Below are 23,932 nucleotides of genomic sequence, written 5' to 3'. Positions count from 1 at the left end.
CAGTTGACAGCTCAGCTCCTCTCTTTACCCGAGTGTCCAGTACACATGGCCGCAAGTCCGCTGACACGACTACAAAGTCAATCATTGAACTGCGGCCTAGGGTGTCCTGGTGCCATGTGCACTTATGGACATCCTTGTGTTCAAACATGGTGTTCGTTATGGACAAACTGTGGTTTGCACAGAAGTCCAAAAACTGAACACCACTCGGGTTCAGATCAGAGAGGCCATTCCTCCCAATCACACCCCTCCAGGTCTTACTGTCATTGCCCACGTGAGCGTTGAAGTCCCCCAGTAGGACAATCGAGTCTCCAGGAGGAGCACTTTCAAGCACCCCTTCCAAGGACTCTATGAAGGCTGGGTATTCTGAACTGCTGTTCGGTGCATAAGCACAGACAACAGTCAGGACCCGTTCCCCAACCCGAAGGCGTAGGGAAGCTACCCTCTCGTCCCCCGGGGAAAACCCCAACATACAGGCGCCGAGTCGAGGGGCTATGAGAAAGCCCACACCTGCCCGCCGCCTCTCACCATGGGCAACTCCAGAAAAGAAAAAAGTCCAGCCCCTCTCAAGGAGATTGGACCCAGAGCCCAAGCTGTGTGTTGAGGTGAGCCCGACTATATCTAGCCGGTATCTCTCGACCTCGCGCACCAACTCAGGCTCCTTCCCCGCCAGTGAGGTAACGTTCCAAGTTCCAAAAGCCAGTTTCAGCAACCGAGGATCAGAACGCCAAGGTCCATGCCTTCGGACACTGCCCGATCCACAATGCACCGCACCCCTACTACTGCCCCTCCCATCGGTGGTGGGTCGATGGGAGGGGGGACTCATGTAGCTCCTTCGGGCTGGGCCCGGCCGGGCACCATGAGTGAATGCCCGGCCACCAGACGCTCGCTGGCGAGCCCCTCCCCCAGGCCTGGCTCCAGGGTGGGGCCCCGGTAACCCTGATCCGGGCAGGGTACACGAGTCCTGCTTTGTTGTCCTCATAGGGGTGGTTATGGATCACACTTTGTCTGGCCTGTCACCTAGGACCAGTTTGCCATGGGAGACCCTACCAGGAGCTTTTGCTCCAGACAACATAGCTCCTAGGGTCCTTCAAGCACACAAACCTCTCCACCACGATAAGGTGGTGATCCATGGAGAAGATTGACATTATAATGGGAAATGAGTTCATCAAGAGTTGACAGACTGTGAACAAACGGAAGGTCAGATATAGCAGAGGAGAAAATGACAGGATCAATATCATTAATTTTCCTAAATGTAATGACACGAGGTACACAGATTTTCGAGGCTATTATATTAACATTAAAAGAAATGAGCTTATGATCAGAAAGGGAAAACATATCGGCTTTACAGTGAGTAGGGGTGACACCAGAACAACAAACCAAATCCAGAATATGACCTTTAGAATGTGTCGGAAAATTGATGTATTGTTGCAAACCAAAACTATCCAAACAGGAGGTGAAGTCTCTGGAGAGAAGGTTATTGCCATTGTTCATGTGGATATTAAAATCACCAACAATAAATCATATTGGGAGAGAGAACAGAGAGATGCGTGAGAAGAGCAGCAAAGTCATATAAGAAATCCTTGTTAGGTTTAGGTGGTCGATAAACAGTACATAAAATAGTAGGAGCAGATCCAGGGAGATGTACTGCAGTGTATTCAAATGAGTGGAAGAGTGGAGCAGAGACAGGGAGGACTTTCCAGTGCTTTCGGTGAATTATCGCGAGACCTCTGCCCCTACGCGAATTGCGGGGGTGACAAATGTAAACAAACTCGGATGGAGTTGACTCGTTAAGAGAAAAAAAGTCGTTGGGATGTTGCCAAGTTTCAGACAGACAAAGAGAGTCCAACTTACAGTCGCGAAGGACATCCTGGATGAGATGACCCTTACCAGTAAGAGAGCGGACGTTTAAAAGACACGAAGTTCACGTTGGAACTGCGATGCTTGATGGAAGAGTTAGCCGACCTTGCCAGGTGGGCTAATACATCGCGGTTGCCACCCCGGTCAGTATTGCGGGGAGGACGACGAGTTCTAGACCAGAAGGATTGTATAGAGTCACTGTCACTGGTAGTGAAGTTTAGCCGTGACCCACGGTGAATGTATTTGCGACGGGGATTGAAAGCGATATCCGGATGGAGGTGAAGCGCCACAGGTGGAGGGCCAGCCGGGTGGAAGCGGAGTCGAAGAAGCTCTGCAGCAGTGTACTGAAGGAGGGCTATCACCGGGTACAACGGATAAAACAGCCCAGGTGAGCACCGACCAGACACACACTCTGTGGATCCACATCGTAATCCCGCCGACGTCAACAGTACAAAAACTCTACACAAACTTAGAAAGTCACAGCAAATAGCAACAGGTGAGCAGCGGCAGTCACTCAACCGGAACCGGAAAAATACCAGGTATGCTGCTGCGGTCCTCTCCACCTGTACTGCCAGAACCTTCCTTCTCTTAGGCCGCCAACACTTATTCAACCCCCTTTCATCCCACTGTGACTTAAGAAGTCTCTCAGAGGGATATGGTTTTTCTTAAAACTATAGGGCTTTTTTGTAGCCTGTCCATAAGTTATCATTCTGAACAGTTCTGCTTTGTGGTGGATAAGATTCGCTTTGTTTTATCATTATCTTCAGATCCTCAGCCTGAGAAATGGGGAAGGGCTCAGTGGATGGTAGAGGAACATCAGTAGAGGCTGAGAGAATGTTACTGCCTCTACTGCAGCCAAGCTGGCCATATGCGTGAATCTTTCACACATTTTCAGTCTGAAGGTAGCACTGTCATCTCACATCAAGAATGCCCTGGGTTTGGTTTCCTAGCTTGGCAACCAGAGTCCTTTCTATGTGGTCTTTCTGACATGCGGTCAGACCAGTTGGACATTCTAAATTGCCCCAGGTGTGAATGTGTGTGCAGTCTATATCTCTCTGTCTGCTCTGCGATAGACTGGCAACCTCTCCAAGGGCGTTTGCTGCCTTTGCCCATTGACCACTGGGACGGGCTCCAGCTGCCCCTGCGAGCCAGAAGTGGCTTAGAAAATGTGTATCTGTGTTGATTCTTCCACGCAGAAAGAGGTTACTGTCAGGAACAGAGGGGAGAAACAAGTATAGCAATAGTACTGAATAAATAACAATACATAATATATAATAAATACATTTTGGAGAACCTCAGTGCATGTAAGTAAAGATGATCTACAAGTCAGTACTCAGTCTGCAGCTTTTAGTGCATCAAGTGGTGCGTTCATACATATCAGCACTTTTACTTTCACTATCTTTTCACTTTTTTTCACTATCTAGATGTTCCTGTGGAGCCCCCAGTGATCAGTGCTATACCCGCTTCCACCCAGCATCCAGATGCCCCTTATTTCAGGCATATGCAGTAAGCATCAAACTAAAAGTTCTACAAAGTTGTGTTTGATTAAAATGACCATTTCTTAATTATACTGACCTGCGCAGGTGATTGAACACCTGAAATCAAGGCCATGATTTATTGCCCAAGAACCTCCTGGTGGACACCAGTGGTGAGGGAGGCCATCAATCTGAAGAAAGAGGCCTTTAGGGACTGTTTGGTCCGAAGGACTCCCGATTCAGCAGATAGGTACCGACAGACAAAAAAGGTGGCAGCTGCAACGGTGGCAGAAGCAAAATCCAGGGCATGGGAGGAGTTTGGTTAGGCCATGGAAAAAGACTTTCGTTCAGCCTCAAAGAGCTTCTGGACAACTGTCTGGCGACTCAGGAGTGGTCAGGGTGGCTGCGCCCAAGCTGTATTCGGCAAGGGTGGAGAAACTTGAGGAACTCCTTAATCCAGAAGATGTGCCTCCCTCACGGGAGTCAGAGCAAGAGGCTACTGGTATGTCAAGTTCCATTTCCCTGGTGGAGGTCACTGAAGTAGTTGGTAAGCTCCTCAGTAGTAAGGCACCGGGGCTGGATGAGTTTCGTCCAGAGATCCTTACGGCTATATTGTGGGGCTGTCGTGGCGAACATGCCTCTGCAATATTGCATGGACCTTGGGAACAGTACCCTTGGACTGGCAGACCGGGATGGTGGTCCCTATTTTTAAAAAAGGGGGACTGGAGGGTGTGTGCCACCTTTTGGGGTATCACACTGGTCAGCCACCCTGGGAAAGTCTATGCCACACACAGCTCCAACAACCATATGGTCAGCATGGCCCTGAAATACAGTGCCAGAAACGCATGTCGTCATACAATTTATACATCAGTCTAAATTAGTTTAAAAACACAGTAGAAGAGAAGAGGTCACTAAAACACAGACTGCCTCTCATATCTTTTATTTCAACGGCTATAAGGAGATGGGCATTTAGCTTTCCATTTCAGAGGTGTTCGGTGACACAATGTTGCATATACAGAGTTGAGCATTCAGCATTCTATTCTGAGTATGTATGTATTGGGCATTTAGCATTCCACAGTTATTGCATGATTTTTTCAGATTAGGAGGTGAGCTTTGGGCTTTCCACTGCAAGGGCATTTGTCTGTTCCATCATATTGCGAGATGGGCATTTCTAGTTCCGTTTCAAGGATGGTGAGTTATTCCACAATGTTGCATATACAGAGTTGAGCATTTAGCATTCCACTCTGAGTATGTAAAATTCTCTGCAAATTATTAAGAAACTATATATATATATATATATATATATATATATATAAAGAAAAAATATATATATATTAAAAGGTGGTATTGTCCCCAGAAGGGGGGGTGTGTGGTGTGGTCACTTTTATTGGCCCGGGAACAATTTAAAAATGAATATAAAACATTGGTTACTTTTTGTACCAATAAACATTCTTTACTATGTTAATATGAAGGACTGTTAAATAATTGCACTCCATTTAGCATTCCATCTCACTATATTGAATAGACCACACAAGCCCTTTCTGGATCGTGGCCTTGTCATAGCGGAAGGGCTTGTGTGGTCTAGGGATCTTCAGAGCTAAGTCGTCAGGTAAGGTCTCCCCGCATGAACAGGTCTGGAGTGAAGACCCAGACTAACGCGATCCAAAACCCCACCATGCACAATAGACACAAAAAATCGTGTACCCTGCCCGGGAGAGGGTCACCGCGACCTACCCCTGGAGCCAGGCCTTGGGGTAGTGTTCCTCAGTGAGCGCCTGGTGGGCAGACAACCTACGTAATCCGGCCGGGCTCAGGCCAAAGAGGCAACATGGGGAGACCATATGGGCCCACCACCTACAAGGTCCAGCATGGGGGAGCGGTGCACTGCCGTATAGGCAGTGGGAGATTGCAGAGAGGCCCTTGGTGGCCTAGGCCCCTGCGGCAGAAATTGGATCTTGATATGTGGAATGTAACCTCACTGGGGGGAAGGAACATTGCTACATGTTACTGGCACAACTTTATCTGGGTCTCAGTGTGGTTGAAATGCACTGATTCACCACACATCAGTAAGCCAATCAAGACACCACCATGATTTTCTGAGCACATGTGAACATGCTGAATAAACTTAGACCAATAAATAGACCTAAAAATGAACCAAACTCAGACCACCTCCTGAAGTGGTCTCAGTAATGTCATTATGGTCTGTTTGTGGTCTGATTTCATGCTTTTTGAAAGCAAAACAGCCTCAGTCCGCTTTATAAAACACCTTGAAACTAATCTACTTACACAATCACAGTCTTCCACATGTCCTAACCAGAACTGCTGCCGGTGAATTTGTCTGATCTCACAAGGAGGCAGTAGCACTGATATATTAAAATAATTATCTATGAGAGCCTGTGTCTTAAGCCTGATACTGGCAACTTTAAAGGGAACCTATTATGCTCATTTTCAGTGTTCTTAAATTTATTTGTGGTGTCAAGTAGAAAAAATTGACATGGTTCATGTTCTGAAAAAACATACATTTTCCCATACTGTAAATCATTATTCACCCTCAGTCTGAAACACTTTCATTATTTTATATTTTTCCTTTTCCTTTTCAACATTTTATTTATTTTTATTTAATGATCCTATTTTAAACAATTTTATTTTTGTAAAATGCTCTGCGAGGAGAACTGATTGAGATGCTCAGTAAAGAACTGGAATCGGAGGCCGGGATTAAGGCACTACTGAAATGTCAAACTCAAATGCACACCCCTTGTCCTAACCTCCAGCCCACGACTACCCAAAGCAAACGGGCTCTGGCCCTGTGACCAGAAGGTTGCCGGTTTGATCCCCAGGGCCGACAGTCCATGACTGAGGTGTCCTTGAGTAAGACACCTAACCCCCAACTGCTCCCCAGGCGCTGTGGATAGGGCTGCCCACCGCTAAGGCAAGTGTGCTCACTGCCCCCTAGTGTGTGTGTTCACTAGTGTGTATGTGGTGTTTTACTTCACGGATGGGTTAAATGCGGAGGTGGAATTTCCCCGGTTGTGTGATCAAAAAAGTATCACTTAACTTAAGATGGCCCACAAGGTCTCCCATGTAGCTAGAGAGGCCTGTTTTTCCAGGCCTGTGGAAGGTCAAGTTAAACTCACTAGCTGACAGGACCACCCACAACTTCCACGCTGAGCAGAGGTCACCCAGACAAGGCCTTACACTGGGGACTCTCTTGGCTACCCCTGCACCTCTGGAAAGTAGAGTCTGGGAACGCCAGCATCGCAGACGATGGCATGGACCCCAACATCGCCTCAGTCTGAATTCACCACCAGCAACAGATTCGAAGTCTCTCTCTCCTTCCCTGCTCCTCCCTCGACCAATGTTTTAATTTAACCATGTGGAACATGAAGTCGGCTCCAGCCGTAGGAAAAGTGTCAGTTTTATCCTGCTGTGATGGTCAAATTATGGATATGGCAAATTAGGGATATTGGTTCTGTCATTGTGCATGCAGGAGTAAACAGCACAGGAGATCAAAAGAACAAAGTTTTGAAAGACCATTTTACAATGCTCAGCACAGGGTTTCTCAACTGGTGGGCCATGGAACATCAGTGGGCTATGAACCTCCCCTACATATTAACTCACCAGTGAATGATATAGATGTATAGCAATTTTAACTGTATAGTTTGCAACAGAAAAAAATAAAAAGAAGTCCTTAATAACAAAAATGCCATTGATTATAGGCTATATTATATTATTATAAGCTGATTATTTGCTATGAAATTCTTCATAATTGTATTAATAATTAGAACAATGAAGTGTGAACAGGGAGACAGAAATACTACTCCAAACTTATAATGACGGACACAACCCAAGAGTTTTATTTTCAATATTCGATCGTCTGTGTCACGATTGGCCCCTCCCAGTCCTGTCCATGTGTTCGTGTTGTGTTTTGGTCTAGTCCATGTGTTCTTTGTTTTGGTTTTCTAGTCCGGCCCCTTGTTTTGTGACTCCTCCCCTGATTATTCTCACCTGTGTTTCCACTTGTGTCTTGTGAACCCTCGTTAGCCCTCTTCTATTTAAGCCCTGTGTTTTCCTTAGTCTAGTGCTGGTCTTTGTTTGATTTGTTGGAGTTTGATGTTTGACGTCCTGTTTGTCTTCTTTGAAGTGTTTTGGTCTTGTTTGAGATTCTGTGTTCTTTGTCATGTCTGTCCCGCAATCTCTATGTGTTGGCTCTATGACCCTAGCATATGTGTCTGCCTCCTTGCTCCCTGGCTTTACAGCCTGTGAAATCTTTAATTAACCAATGATTATTTCACTGAGGCTTCAACGTCAAATTGTAATGATTTCTCATTACTTTCTAATACAAAATTCAGTAACATTTTTTCACATTCTCCAACACCATCAATAGTAGACTGTATTTCTGTTCAACAGCAAAACAATATGAATATTTTTTTAAAATATTGATGAGACAGAGCTTCAAAGTTGTTATGTAGCTTAATTCCTTTGTCTGTGTTATAGACCCTATTCCTACAGCATTTATAATGAAGTATTTGACAGCCTTTGTTGGACTTGGTACATAATTCTTTGGAAACAGGCACTTTTCCAGCCACACAGCAGTTGTAAAACCACTATTGAGGAAACAATCTTGATCGCTCAGTTCTTAGCAGAACAATCTCTAACCGTCTTCACAGCTTAACGATTTCTTAAATAAAAACAATATCCATGAAAAATTCCAATCTGGTTTCAGAGCAAATCATAATATAGGTGAACATATCTCAGAAAAGCATGATATTCTCTGTGGTGTACCACAAGTCTCTGTACTTGGTCCAGTTATGTTTTCTTTATATATGCTGCCACTGGATCAGATTATTAAGAGGCATGGCATCAATATTCATAGTTATGTACAACTGTGTACATCTGTAGATCCAGACAGTGTCACTTCAGTAGACAAGCTCGTTATGTCCAGCAAAGTTAGCTGGATGAATTGCAATCTCCTTAAACTTAATGAAGAAAAGAGAAATAATTAGAATTGGCAGTAAACAAAAGATCAAAAAAAGTGTATGAAAGACTTGGAAATCTGGCTCTACAAATAAAAGCTGAAGTTAAGAATCTTGGTGTAATTCTAGAGTGTAATGTAACTTTTAAAGAACATATGAATAATATTACCAAAACCATTAGACTAGTTTTATCATCACTCCACTGGCTGCCTGTTTCCTTTAGAATCGAGTAGAACATTTCACAACTAGTTTTCAAATCTCTTAATGGTTTCTTAATATATTTCCTTTAGTGCTATTTATTATTTGTTTATTTTATTTTTATTAATTGATCTCTTCAGCCTGTTTTATTTTGCATTGTGAAGCACTTTGAGCTTAATTTTTTATGTATTATTATTCAAAATCCTTGCAAAAACTGCAACACACTATTATGGAATTTATCTCAAAACTATTAAATACATGTTATGAAACAGGCAGCCAGGACCTAGTAAGGCAACAGTGCTAGCTGAAGAATTGTTTATTGCAATTATTATTCATATATAAATGTATTTATTTTTTTAACATTGGTGTGTCATATTGTCTTTTATCCCCACTTTTTAAAAGCAATAGTTCACTTAGTGGTGTGTTAAGGACATTGTTGGCCACAGTGCAACGTAGAGGTCCAAGTCTCGGCACAGATTGCGCGCAGTGCCTGGTGACTTAATGTTTTAATAAGCATTAAAATTTTGTCTTCCACAGCAAACAATAGTATAGTCTGTTTTATCCCATATAATCCTCCAGCCTGATTAGGATAAACAAAACACCTATAAAATACATACCTGTTAAATACAGTAAGAGTTAAACCAATCAGAACCCATTCTGTGGCTTCTGTCCATTTAATAAGTAATTTACTTTTTGGACATGAATAGGTTAAAACTGACTGAGATTGATGCTTCCTCAAAGGGCAGGAAGTGAGTCGAGGGCAGAGTCTCTGTTCTCAAGTCACGCACTTTTACATAGATGATTTTTATGAGCTTCAGCACTCGGCGGCCCCACTCTGTGAGTTTAAATAGTTCCTGGCTGAGCTGTTGTTGCTTCTCAGTGCTTCCATTTAAAAAAGTAGCACTTACAGTTGACAGGGGCAGATCTAGCTGCGCAGAAATTTCGCAAACTGAATTGTGCCAAAGGTGACATCCTATTAAGGTGCTACATTTAATGTCACTGAGGTTTTTAGTACAACCTATTCTACTGCCAATATTTGTCTATGTAGATTCTATAGCTAGATTTTATTGCTTGGCTTGATTGTGTAGACCTGTTAGCAATGGGTGCGGCTGAGACACCCGAAGTAGTAATTAGGACGTGTGTCCACATATTTTTGCACATGGAAGGCTTTCTGCTCAGAAAATGCTTTTATTATAACAAGCAGAAATAGCAATGAAAATACAGTACAATCAGTCTGGGGGTTCACCACCATCCATGCACTTTCTCTTAATGGGTAACACTCAACCCACTTTATTAAGCCCACTACAAAACACAAATTAACACCAACAGCATGCACACACAACATAAACTAGCAAGTGAACACAACATTCACAACAAACAGTCTCAGGGAAAAAAATATATGATAAAGAAATACAGAGTCTAATTTGCACACACAAGAATGTAGACAACACAGTACAAATACTGTACAACACATTACAAATACTGAGCAGTATATTCTGCACAAACAAAACACACTGTATGAACACCTGACCACTTCTGAAGGATTAGAGATCAGCAGAACTGACGAAGCCAAACATACTGAAAAGACTGTGGAAGGACTGTGCAGTCTCAAAGCATATATCCTTGTTTTTTTCAACCAGTAGGTGTGAATAAAATAGCTGTTTAATACATGCAATATTAGAGAGTGAATTATGCAGTGCAAATGTTATTTTTATAATGCTGAGGCCAAAAAAAGTGTTAATAAGCATAGAATTGGATTTTAAATTGCACCCCTTGATCACATACTAGAAAAATAATGCACAAAACAGAAAGTATTGAGCAACTGTACCACATATTTATGGTTTTTGTCTTTGTACATGTTTTCTTAGAATGAACTCAAATGTCTCTCACTTGAACTTCCCATGTACAGAGACTGAGACACCGTCTGTGCTACAGTATCTACAGTTGGGAACAGAAAGTGAACTAGGATCATGTGAGCTTTTAAAATGTGCTTATCTGACCCTAATTTGTGATTTAAAGTTCATACTGTTACTGTTTACCTTTTCGTTTTTTTTCCCCATAATTCTTCATTCACCATCCTTCCTAAAAATCATATTTTACATGTTGCTCATTTAATTTTTGCACTATAAAAGGTTCTAAAAACTTTTTGGCATGTTCGCTGTTAAAGTTCTTGACTGTCTGAAGAACTGAAGTTGAGACATGATTAACATCCAATAGAAATAGCAATAAATCATGGCTTTGATTTCAGGTGTTCAATCACCTGCGCAGGTCAGTATCATTAAGAAATGGTCATTTTAATCAAACACGACTTTGTAGAACTTTTAGTTTGATGCTTACTGCATATGACTGAAATAAGGAGCATCTGGAAGTGGGTGGAAGCGGGTGTAGCACTGATCACTGGGGGCTCCACAAGAACATCTAGATAGTGAAAGTAAAAGTGCTGATATGTATTTGATGCACTAAAAGCTGCAGACTGAGTACTGACTTGTAGATCATCTTTACTTACATGCACTGAGGTTCTCCAAAATGTATTTATTATATATTATGTATTGTTATTTATTCAGTACTATTGCTGTACTTGTTTCTCCCCTCTGTTCCTGACAGTAACCTCTTTCTGCGTGGAAGAATCAACACAGATACACATTTTCTAAGCCACTTATCCTTCTGGCTCGCGGGGGGAGCTGGAGCCTGTCCCAGTGGTCATTGGGCGAAGGCAGCATACGCCCTTGGACAGGTTGCCAGTCCATCGCAGAGCAGAAAGAGAGATATAGACTGCACACACATTCACACCTGGGGCAATTTAGAATGTCCAATTGGTCTGACCACATGTCAGAAAGACCACACAGCTGCCTGGCTGCAGTAGAGGCATTAACATTCTCTCATTCAGAGTGATAACTTATGGACAGGCTACAATGCATCAGAAAAGCCCTATAGTTTTTAGAAAAACCATATCCCTCTGAGAGAAAGTCACAGTGGGATGAAAGGGGGTTGAATAAGTGTTGGCGGCCTAAGACAAGGAAGGTTCTGGCAGTACAGGTGGCGAGGACCACAGCAGCATTTCTTGTACCATCTGAAGCAATTTCTCCATCTGCTGCTCCTTCCTTGACCTTCCCTCCTCCAAACCTGCTTCATCTGTCATGAAGGTCTCCACAGCACTTATTAGGAGTCAGATGCGACAATGATGACGATGCTGATACCAGATAGCAATTATCTGTGTTCAGGATTCTAAGTGGATAATGACAAAAACAAATAACACTGACCACACTGATCCGAATTTGGGGCGCCAATGACCAGCTTAAGACCTGATCCAAAACTAATTCACACTTTGCTGTATAGTTACCATTTGTCCCTGAACTTAGTTTAATATGAACAGTTCTGCAAACCCAACTCAAGTCTGCATGACAATACCCTCCTAAATGAGGACATTCCCAGGAGGGTAAAGTAAGGTTGACAAACTAAAAGAATACTTCTGCTTTAAGAAGAGCTGTCCACCATAATTTCCTCAACGTAGGCCAGGCTATTTGTTCACATCTGAGCACAGATACTGTAGTGACTTCTTTTTAGAGTTTTCTGAGTTATTAAAGTTAACATCAGTCAGAGCAAAATGGATATGATGGATATTTATGCTAATTCAGGACTTACTGCAGACAACAGAAGAAATTCAGATATCAGTAGATACTCAGGCGAAGACATTTATGCCAATCAGGACAACAGAGAAACACCTACGACCAGGAGCTCCGCAGAGTATATATCCATGACAAATGCTGAGAAAGTGGGCAAAAGACCTCGGTCTCATCTTCAGTACGGAGGTAAGTTTGAGCCTTTGTTGGGATTTTCACTTACCTACAAAACCAGCTTTAATCAGTAACCAAAAGAAATATTTTATATATATATATATTTTTTTTTTCTTCCAAAATGGAAAGTCCTTAATTCATGCTTCTAATAGCCATCATAAAAAATGGAGTATGAAGTAACCATGTCTCATGCATGACAATAAATTAATGCACAGTTTATTAATGAATGTAGTAACTGAGTTAACCAATATCACCAAGTATAATCAGTTATTGGTTCATGATGGTCAGCAAAAACTAAATAAACTAAACATTGAGTCACCACCTCATAGAACAGGAGTGCTGAGTTATATGTTTAGCTTGACGGAAGCACCTGGTCTTCATGGGTTCATGATGTTGTTTGAGGCCGTCAAAGTAAATTGGTCAAATACTCCATCTTTATCACTGTTGTGATAATGATCAAAACAATAATTAAGAAAAGCCATTAATTAAGCAAATCTCCAATTAATTTTAACTGGAACTGTGCCCCATTTTTATTTCATAGATAAAAATATTGGATGTTTTAATTATATACAGACCACCAAACTGGATACATCCCCAATTTTCATTCCAGAAATCTGGTCATCTTACCTTGACAGTGCAGACAGTGGCATACAGTCAGCAGGGTGCCGACCTTGTCGAGCCTCATCTTGACTTTGAAATTTAAGTCAAGAAACTTGTATAATCAATAAGTCAGAGTTCAATACTCGCGAGATAGCAAGCTCTCAGTCAGACCCCAGTCACCTGGTCGGGGAATCGAACCCAGGCCCCCCCTTGCTGTGAGGTGAGGTGAGATCAGGTAGCAGACCTCTAAAATGGAAGAGTGGTTTATTTAAACATTATAAAGTGTCAGTAAAAAACACATGAAACTTAGATAAAGTGTTTCTCCATTAGTAGATGTTAGACAGGAGATGGTTGCTAAGGACAGAGAGGAAATCTGGAGAGCACTTTAATAGCAGCAGTATTGGGGAAACATCTTTTTTATCTTTTGCTCGATCCACAAAGCACCGAACCCCTACTACTGCCCCTCCAATTGGTTGTGGGTCGATGGGAGGGGGGACTCATGTAACTCCTTCGGGCTGGGCCCGGCCGGGCACCATGGGTAAATGCCCGGCCACCAGACGCTCGCTGGCGAGCCCCTCCCCCAGGCCTGGCTCCAGGGAGGGGCCCCGGTAACCCTGATCCGGGCAGGGTACACAAATCCTGTTCTTGTCTTTTCATAGGGGTTATTATGGATCACACTTTGTCTGACCTGTCACCTAGGACCAGTTTGCCATGGGAGACCCTACCAGGAGCTTTTGCTCCAGACAACATAGCTCCTAGGAACATTCAAGCACGCAAACCCCTCCACCACGATATGGTGGTGATCCATGGAGAGGATCTTGGAGCCAGCTGAGGTGGTTCGGGCATCTTGTTAGGATGCCTCCTGGACGCCTCCCTCGGGAGATGTCACAGGCAAGTCCACCTGGGAGGAGACCCCGGGGAAGACCCAGGACACGCTGGCGTGACTATATCACCCAGCTGGCCTGGGAGTGCCTTGGAATCCCCCTTGGAGAGCTAGTGGAAGTGGCTGGGGAAAGGGAGGTCTGGCACTGTGACCAGTCAGGGAACATAGCAAACAGTCACTGTTCACTGGTATTACAGTGCATTGTGGGAATTTTCAGGGAATGAATGCTTGGTGCACTGGAGAGGTTTTGACTGACCACTGAAGCAGAGAACTCTGAGACACTCAGCCTGACTCAGGGTCTGAGAAACCACTCGAAATCTGAAAGTGTGAAAACGCCCTAAAACAAAAGCTCGTGAGAACAGAGACTCTCTGTCTGCGTCTTCCTGCCTTTTGAGGAAGCATCAGCGACAGTCAAATTTAACTCATTCATGTCCAAAAAGTAAATGAATATTACATGGACTAAAGCTAAAGACCTTATTATGATTGGTCGACCTGTTGTAGTATTTAACAGGCATTCATTTTATACGTTTTTAATCATCCTAATCAGACTGGAGATTTCTATGGGGTAAAACAGACTATTACAGATTATTGTTGCTGTGGAAGACAAAATTTTAATGCTGTAATTCAATAAGTCACCAGACTCTGTGCGCTATCTGTGCCAGGATATGGACCTCTGTATCGCAATGTGGCCTGCAGTGCCCTTAACACACTAACACTAAGTGACCTACTGCTGTTAAACAACAGGTACACTACTCTTAGGATTATTTTTCTTATTCTCAATTAGTGATGAAAAATAGGATGCTTTGGCTGCATTGTGGGTATGCTCATACTCTATGATGCTGTTTTTCCATTCCATTCGGAAACATCTAGTTTTGATATACACTATTTACCTTCCAGACTAAGAGCTTTTTGTTTTAGAATACATGTATATTCTTTGTCCCTGTGGGCCAACATAAACTGCCATCAAAGTTGAGCAGATTGAGTACATTTTTTTACACACCATGAAAACACCAGTTACTGTGCTTTATTAAAACACAGGGTGTAAAACCAGTTCCAGAATCCTGGCTATATGACTGGGTCTCTGTAAAAGCACTGTGAGATCAGTTCAGACCAAAACTGTGCTTCTTGAATATATATATATATATAGACATTACTGGTGCCTTACCTCTTAGTTTAACAACTGAACAATTACTTTATTCAGTGAAATGTGCTTGTATATATTTTCAGAACTGAGCACTGCAGGTAGAAGATGCTTCATACAGACTGCTGTGTGTTCTGCTGACTGTCATCACAGTGCTGTGGATCAAGGTTACTGCACAGTCAGACCAGCTCGAGACCAGTTACACCAACCTGACTATAGAGAGAGACCAGTTAATGACCAAAAATACCAACCTAACTGCAGAGAGAGACCAGTTACAGACCAGTTACACCAAACTGACTACAGAGAGAGACCAGTTGATGACCAAAAACACCAACCTAACTATAGAGAGAGACCAGTTAATGACCAAAAACACTAACCTGATTTTAGAGAAAAATCAGCTGGAGTCAAGGTACAATGCAACAATTAAAATGGATCAGCTTCAGAAGATGTTCTCTTCAGTAGGTAAGCAGACACATTTAAGCTTAAATGGGTTACTTGTTCTATTTTCTTCTTCTCAGTGAATTCATACAGATTTTTATTAACTTCTGTTTTATAAAACAATATTGTAAAATTCCCATCACTACCACTGCGGCACACTACCTGTTCATACGGGGGGTGCCTAGTCCTGCTCCTGGATTCTGATAGATTCTGGAGATCTACCACCCTGGAAAGCTCTGATCCAACACACCTGGCACTCATATGCAGAAGTCACTGTAGGCCTTCATTAACTGGATTGGGGGTGTTAAATTAGGGCTGGAGCTAAACTTTGCAGGGTTGTAGATCTCCAGGAGCAGGACTGGTCACCTCTGTAGTAGCAGAATATTTTCCTCACCAGTGACTAACTTGCCATGCTGTGTTGAGCGAAATGAACACAAGAACATGCATGCACCACAGATAAAGCATTCAGCGGGGCATACATCCACACAGACAGCATTCACCACTAGCACTGTTCTGAAACATCATGTAAGTCTCAGGTTAAAATAATTATGATAAAACATTTTTTTAACTGGGAACAGAAAATTTAAATTCTATTTGTCTAAATATTCGATGGTAGATGGTAGATGGTAGATTTCCAAGACCACTATTTGGCTCCCCTGCTATACATTTACAATTTAGATATTCAAACAACAAAGTGATAACAACTGAGTCCCTACTAAGTTAATTAGTCAATGAAGCAATGGATAAGTAACTGAATGAATTACTTAGTTGGCTCACATTATACATAAAATCAATACATGTATATAAATAAATCTGTTGATTGACAGTCGTGTCCTAGGAGTACTTTTTTTCGGCAACTGCCAAACAGTCATGTACACTATATACCCTAACAATCACCTAAGATATCATAACAACCACCTGGCTGGAACACAGATTGTAACCATTGAACAGCCCTCAGCAACTATGAGAGAGAGTTCTCCACTTGAAACTGCATCCAATTCAATAACAGCAACACAAACACATCCGTGTTAGAACCGAAGATACTAAAGCAACTACACAGCAAACAGCCAAAGCACTGATCAAATAAAATATTGAATAAATCTAAAAATATAGCACAATCACCTTGGATACCTTAGCAACCACTTAGCAACACCCAGCATCCACCTTAAGCAATGGTAAGCATGACAAACGGTAAACATGATTTACAGGGAAAGTCATAACTGCAATAAAAGCAGCAGCAAAACATGAAAAAAGTGTGTGTGTGTGTACATGTGTGTTCAATTTATAGCGAAGGCCGTGCAGGAGGGTTGGAAGTTTTTCAAGAACAGTCTTTATTACATCTCTACTGTAAAGACGAACTGGCATGAGAGCAGACAGGACTGCAGAGGAAGAGGAGCAGACCTGGTGATCATAAACAGCAGAGAAGAACAGGTGAGAGAGAGAGAGAGAGAGAGAGAGAGAGTTAATTTAGCTGTTTTTAGTTCTTTAGTTGTGCATTTTCAGATTTTCCTGTCATAATTACAGGAAACCATTACCCGTATGCTGGGGAGCAATCAAGCTTGGATTGGTCTGACAGACACTGAAAGAGAGGGAGAATGGACATGGGTGGATGGCTCAGCACTGACCACTGCGTAAGCAACTGCGAATAATTATATTTAAGCGACATTTATCCCAACATCTTACAAAATACAGACTTCATAGTGAAGGCACTGTTATATTTTTAAATGTTCCTTTCATATTAGATTTACAGAACTACTAATACTTAGTAGAAGGAGCACAAACATAAAAATGTATAAGTTACTTAGACACTGCAGACCAATGCTTCCGGTACGATGCACAGAGGTTAGACTTGTGATTGGGCGGCGCTAAACTGCTTTAAGACAAATAGATGAAAATATGTAAATGAGTTGGTTTTTAATGACATCGTTTAGCTTAGTTTCCACATATGGACTGAGGAGTGAATAGTATTTTTTAAAACCTCCACAGTGTATACATACTACATCAGGCCCTTTAAACAATATTCCTCTTATGAGCCAAGACATATGGTCAGCCAACTTGTCATACTGTTAGACCAGCTCAAAATAAACCATGCCCTGTTCTGGTCAACCGGATAAACTGGACTGCTAGCTTAACCAGCTGGTAGATCAGCAGAGTATGTTTTTCACTTTGAAAATTAGTACAATTATAAACTATTTCATTCATTTGTATATGCAGTCTATCCTTCATTCAGACTCATATTTGTTGATACTGTATTTGCTACTCTGACTATTTATCTCCGTGGGCCACACGTCATGAGAATACACATCTAGGGAGATTTTATCTCTCTACACCAAGAACACAAAGAATGGGCTTGTGATCTTGTCAAACACATTCTTGACAGGTTACCTTCCAAAAACAAATGGACACAATGAGTCTGAGACAGGCTGTATACTTGCTATTGCAAAACCTGGATTATCCCATGGGTTTTTACGGGCAGGGGCCCAGGTGGCAGAGTCAATAAAGGGTCCCATGGGCAATTATGTAATTATTACTTTGGTCAGTCTTTCAGTTTTTCTTAGCAGTGAGCTAGTGTTAGTTCCTTTAAATGTAATGTTTGAATTTGAAGCTCGAGACATTGAAAAGATGTGGCTACGGGAATCTGTTAAAGCACGATCTGATACCTGACAGAGCAGGGGCTGCCATTTCTAAATCCATATCTAAAATATCAGCTCTCTGAAAAAGACAAAAAGAAGAGACATTTGCATTGTCTTTGTTAGTGAGCTGTGAACTGTCTGCTTTTGTGCTTTAAGTCATCAGAGGTAAGATATAAATGGGGAAAAAAAACACTTTCATTCAGAAACTTTAAGGAAGCAATGTACCAGGACGAAGAAACTGAATGCCTTGTTGATGTGAGAGGTCAGAGGAGAATGGGCCGACTGGTTCCAGATGATAGAAAGGCAACAGTACCTCAAATAACCAACCAAAATCTCTGAGGAACATTTCCAACACCATGTTGACAGTATTCCATGAAGAATTAAGGCAGTTTTGAAGGCAAAAGGAGGTCCAACCCTTTACTAGGTGTACCTGATAAAGTGGCCGGTGAGTGTATATTCAGTGCTGATACTAAAAAAGAAGGGCAAGGTGTTTGCATGGCACTCTCTCCTGACTTGAATCCCAATGAAAATACATAGACTAATTCAGATCCTGTGGGTTTCAGGTACTGGTTGGAGGGAGAACCAAATAACCAAGGGGATGAAGATTGTGGTGAGATTTTGGGTCCTGTAGAAAAGAAGCTCTGGAATGACAGACCGTGCTCTTACAAGCAAAGATGGATCTGTGAAAAAATAGTGCTTCAATGATAAACCTGAAAGCAGGCAGAATATATTGAGCAGTTAAACCCAATCTTTATTGTTTCTGTTTCTGTACATGTATTAAACTGAATCCTTTGATTGAATTGAATTCAGAATTTACACGCATTGGAATTAGACCTCTGCATTTAACCCATCTGTGCAGTGATACACCCACATACATGCACACTAGCAAACACACACTAGAGGGCAGTGAGCCCACTTGCTTGGAGTGGTGGGCAGCCCTATCCACGGCACCCAGGGAGCAGTTGAGGATTCGGTGTCTTGCTCAAGGACACTTCAGTCATGTATTGTCAGCTGAGGGGATTGAACCGGCGATCTTACGTTGTATTCTAAGAATGAACTCCAGTGTATTTTACTTGGGACTTCCCATGTACAGAGACTGTAACACTGTCTGTGCTACCGTATCAGCGTTTAGTAACAGCAGGTGAATTAGGGTCCCGTGGCCCTTCCATGAATTTAAAACTGTTTAATGTGAAATTCTGGATGTCCTGTTAGGTAAAATCATTACGATGTTCAGATCTTTAAGAAATGATGTATGAACAGTGAGACCCAGTCCTCTGAATTTGATGCTCTCTGGTGGCAGAATCTACTGGCTTTCACAATATTTTGGTGCACTATTATCATTGTAATATCTTTGGGCTGTTCTTGCCTTTTCTGACTTTTTGTCATGTTTGGTGAGTTACAGATGATTTGCCATGTTAATTTCCATTTTTCGAGTTGGTGTTAGACTTTTGTTCTTCAGTTGGTGTCATGTCTAATTCTTCAGAGACAGTTTGGTTAAGGTTGTGTAAAATCATGCAGTACGTTTCTGTGATTTATGAAGTCCATGATGTTGCTATTTTACCTTTTTTAACCTAAATCTCTTTCAGTGTCTTTCTGACCAAATCTGTTTAAAAAATATCATTTTTTTTATCATCATGTTTTTTGTGTTTTGTCATTTTCATCATGTTTGTTATATTGATAAGGTATTTGAGTTAGAAATGATTATCATCTTTATATATCTCATATATTTTTAGCAATAAATCATGAGCTCGTGATGAGTATACAACTGTTTTTTTTATGGATTTGTTTGTCTTGTGACAGTGATTTGTTTCATCTTTTTGAGTTAAGTTCTGCAATCACCTGTGCAGCTCAGTATGAATATGAAATGGTCATTTTAATCAAACTAAACTTCACCAATAGAATGTTTAGTTTCATGCAAGTTGCATATTATAGAAATTGCAAATGGGAAAGATATACTATAAAGAGATAATCAAATGAGGGAAATTTTCACTATGTATTTATTTTTTTATTTAAAAGAAGCGCTATTTCTATGTGTTACTGTTTCTCCTCATGGTTCCTGATGCTAGCTCAGTGGCCTCTGCAGGCCCTCTAGTGGCCACTCCACCAACAATGCATATGCAAATAACCATATTAAATTTTTTTTAATCCAGAATGATGTTTAGAATGCAGCTCCAGATTAACTAGCGAGCAATATGGAGTGAGAGGGAAGGAGTGAGAACCTCCTGCTTTACCTACAAAGGTCAAAACTAAAATTGAACTGAATCCAATATGCACATGGCTGCAAAACCCAATCTGAAAGTCTGCAAAAGAATATCTTCATAAGTGAGGGCATTACCAAGAGACTGAATTAAGGTGAACAAACTAAAAGAAAACTTCTGCTTCCAGACGGTTCTAGACATGTACCACATGACTTGACTTGAGGTCTCACAAACGTGGCTGGCCTGCCTATCTAACTATCTACCACAGTTTCCTTAGTCTAGACTATTTACAATTACAGTTGAGCACAGATATCTGCAGTGGCTTCCCACCAAGAGATAAGATGACGAGTAACACACGCATCAGTTCAGACTTGTTTTGCTCCAGTCTGTCACAGCAAGATGGATATGAGGGATGGTTCTCCCACCCTGCTCAGGGTGTTTGTACCAAGTTCTCTTAAGTTGTTATAGTTCTTATGAAACTTCTGGCAGCAGCTTCTGCAGCTCATGAACATCTTGTACACTGTCTAACTCGTCATGTACAACTTTTCAGTGTATATCGTTAATATCTATGGAGTATTTTTGCAGTGATTAACATTTTAACATTGTCTTTCAAGTTGAAAGCATGTGACTGCTTCCTGTCGTGTTTGTTGTACTGCAGATGGTCTGATATTGATATTTTTCTTTTCTAGTGTTGGAGTCAACTTTTCTTTCTCAAACAGTGTCACGTAAAATTTCCAACGGCTATTTGAAACATAAAATGTGGCCTTTTCAAAGGTTTTGGCACATTTTACATTCTACTTGTTCTCCAATATGTTCATTTCAGTAAACAAACAGAAACTATTGCACAGGAAAATGCCATATTTAAGTATGTTCTCTGTAAAGGATGTGTTAACTTATTTTAACCTAGAACATCAACAAAGCATGTACTTTAACAGATGGCATTCAAACTTATGACTCGAAAAACCATTGCGTGTACTTAGAGTATTGAAATGTTAAAATGTTGAAAATATTGTGTGTACTCAATTTTTTTATTAATCAGCATCTGCCCATAATTCCCATTGAAACTTTGGTTGAAAATCCCAAATTCTTATTGTTAGAGGTAAATGAATCACTTCTAAGCTGGATGAATCTCACTGAACAGAGGTTTAAGGTACAGATCTGAACTGAAGACTGAATGAACACTGAGAGGGTTCCAGGTTCTGGGTGAATGGAGAACCAAATACACGGGGAAATGGAGATTGGGCTGAGATCTTTGAGGAACTTTGATATTTCAATATTTAGATGGATTTGCATTTGTTGGCAACCTTGTGATCGTCTTTGGTCCTGCAGGGCTGGGCCTTACCTGGAAGCTGATTTCGTATCAAATCATGATTTCAGTCACGTATCAAATCACATCATTATGTAAGCACTTTACCTCACTACTAACCCTGAAGTGTTTCCGTCACAACATTTCTTGGTACGTATTAAGGCCTAAATGGCAGGAATGGGTGTATATTTACAAAAGCAATGAAGTTGACCAGATAAAGCAAGAAATGTCCTGTTTTCGTACTGTCTGCAATGAAACAGAACTCAAAGAAGCTCAATAACAGTGCTGGTTTACTATTGAACCATCTTAACCACAGTGGAGTAGAACATCCAATAATGACTGTGTGGGGACATTAACAAAAGGGTGAAATACGGCTCCAAAACTATAGGAACAGCACAAATCATGTGACTAACACACCTCAGACACCCTCACAGTCTCACATCTATGGCTGGCATCATTATCTACCACAATCTTCTTTATTTAGAACAGGTGGTTTACTATCACGGTTCAGCACAGGAACTGCAGCAGCTTTAAACTGGCATGCAGCTCACGCAGAGTCACATTTACAGTTTTCAGAGTCATTACAGTTAATATCAGTCAGAGCAGCTTGAAAATGAGGGAGGATCGGTATGAAAATTCAGGAATTACTGTAGACAACAGAAGAAATTTAGATAGCGATGGGCATTTATATGAAGACCTTAAAGGGAACAATGCCAGAGGAATGCAGAAGACCAGGAGGAACAAAAGGAACTCAGGTACAGTAACTGCAGAGAAAATACACATTAAAATGCTGAGAAAGACGACAAAACATCTTACAGTTTAAATCTTTACTGGATTTTTCACTTCACCCTGTTTCACCATGAGAAATAGTGCTTATAAGCGCACATTAAAATGTCTTGTTAACCAGCTTTAATGAGTAACCAATAGAATTCTCTTTTTTATTGAAGGTTTCTCATACTGAGGGATCTTAATGTGATTAATATGACGGTGTATCTTGCACTGTACTGTATCACACAGAGGTGATCCAGTATAGAGCAGTTTGCTCTCTAGAACACTTAGAAACACCAAAGCAAATATGAGTTTGAGACCCTGAAACACACAAGTCAGTTCAGTGAATCCCAGAAAGCCAGTGCAGTAAACAAATGTGGACTTTAAGTTAAGAAACATAAAATCAGTGAAAAGAGGTGGTTACTAAATAAATAGCGTCTCTTTATGAAAAACACTGAAACAAGGAAAAAAAAAAGTTTTGCCTCTTAACACCCTGCATGTAGCTCTCCACCAAAAATGGATTCAAAACAATTAATTTTAGGCCAAAAGTTTATTTAAGAACTTCAGAAAAAATCAGAAAACAATGTCTCAGGCATCAGGCAGCATATTTGAGGTGTGACTGAAGTGTAATTGTTTTCTGTGATGCAACTTTTAGAAACGTTAAACTCTTCTGATGTCTGGTTCCTATCACCACCACTGTGAACAGCCCTGACTTCTTAAGTTTCTCTAGAATGGAGCATTTCACACCAAACTGCTCTGAATGACTTGTTTTTACATCTTAATGATTGTTATACAGACATTTTGAGAGAAAAAAACTGGTGGAGTTCCCCTTTAAATATGTAGCAAGGTGCACAGCAAACAAAAATAAACCAGACAGAAAGAGGGCTGAAAACTCATCACCATATATAGTCATGGTTTCATCTCACATGAGCAGACTAAGGAAATCTGCATGAATGGAAGTAGCTCTGAACAACCACAAGAGGGAGCTATTCAGCTGATAACTGATGGCAATCTGAGGCTTTGAAAACAGAAGTGTATGACGTGCGAATGGGAGCCTCTCTCAGTGTGGCTCACTCACTGTAGCTCCCTGACACACTAATGGACCAGCTAATGGCATTTAGGGGCTCTATGATAATCAGACATCAGTATAAAGTTTTATAAAAGTGATTTCTTGCCTTTTCAAGTTACGCTGGTTGTGTTATAATATTATAATACATTTTAAAACTTTAACTCATTCATGTCCAAAAACTGAACTGTCTTGTATCATTTTGTAAAGTTATAGTCAGGATGAACATTTAACTGTGCATTCACTTCCATGCTAATCAAATTAGGATTTTCTACTGTTTTGATAATATCATATAATATAATCAGTCATACCAGGTGGCCTAAAGCCTGAATTTAATATGATAAATGATGAAAACTCACTTTTTTATCCATGTGGTTTGATCAATGGGAAGACTGCACTCATTTCTTTAGCTTTGTGCTCTGAGAACAAAAGGAAGTTTCATACATGGACATTAAAATGTTGATTTAAACAAATCATCTTCACATGACCAAACACAGCACAGTTGAAGGGAGTCTGTATGGAGGAGTGGGCAAAAATTCCTAGATGTATACAACAGAAAAATGACATCCGTTGGTTTTTTAGACTAAAAATGACGACAAAGT

General features: G+C 41.2%; 1 protein-coding gene across 2 annotated transcripts; it reads left to right on the top strand.

The window, feature by feature from the left end:
- The first annotated feature begins 12,047 nt into the window (after positions 1 to 12,047).
- LOC108411550 (CD209 antigen-like protein C) lies at positions 12,048 to 18,848 on the top strand. Of its 2 annotated transcripts, XM_017683177.1 has the most exons (5): positions 12,048 to 12,312; positions 15,008 to 15,383; positions 16,648 to 16,790; positions 16,884 to 16,990; positions 18,556 to 18,848. In XM_017683177.1, exons 2-5 carry the CDS (start codon positions 15,155 to 15,157, stop codon positions 18,695 to 18,697), a joined length of 621 nt encoding a protein of 206 aa, XP_017538666.1. In that variant the 5' UTR covers positions 12,048 to 12,312; positions 15,008 to 15,154; the 3' UTR covers positions 18,698 to 18,848. The 2 variants fall into 2 exon arrangements, with proteins under 2 accessions (XP_017538666.1, XP_017538667.1); XM_017683178.1 differs by lacking the exon at positions 12,048 to 12,312 and having other exon boundaries at positions 14,978 to 15,383.
- The last annotated feature ends 5,084 nt before the right edge of the window (positions 18,849 to 23,932 follow it).

This window comes from Pygocentrus nattereri, chromosome 22 (assembly GCF_015220715.1).
Source record: "Pygocentrus nattereri isolate fPygNat1 chromosome 22, fPygNat1.pri, whole genome shotgun sequence".
NCBI classification, from domain to species: domain Eukaryota; kingdom Metazoa; phylum Chordata; class Actinopteri; order Characiformes; family Serrasalmidae; genus Pygocentrus; species Pygocentrus nattereri.
The sequence above is the reverse complement of the archived record's forward strand: the minus strand, read 5'-3'. Positions and strand labels throughout refer to the sequence as shown.

Bases quoted from the DNA above. Each gene is read 5' to 3' on its own strand.
- LOC108411550 (XM_017683177.1), top strand. From the start codon at position 15,155: ATGACCAAAAATACCAACCTAACTGCAGAGAGAGACCAGTTACAGACC. The intron at 15,384-16,647 runs GTAAGCAGACAC...TTCAATTTATAG, and splicing joins GAAGATGTTCTCTTCAGTAG to CGAAGGCCGTGCAGGAGGGT. The intron at 16,791-16,883 runs GTGAGAGAGAGA...TCATAATTACAG, and splicing joins TAAACAGCAGAGAAGAACAG to GAAACCATTACCCGTATGCT.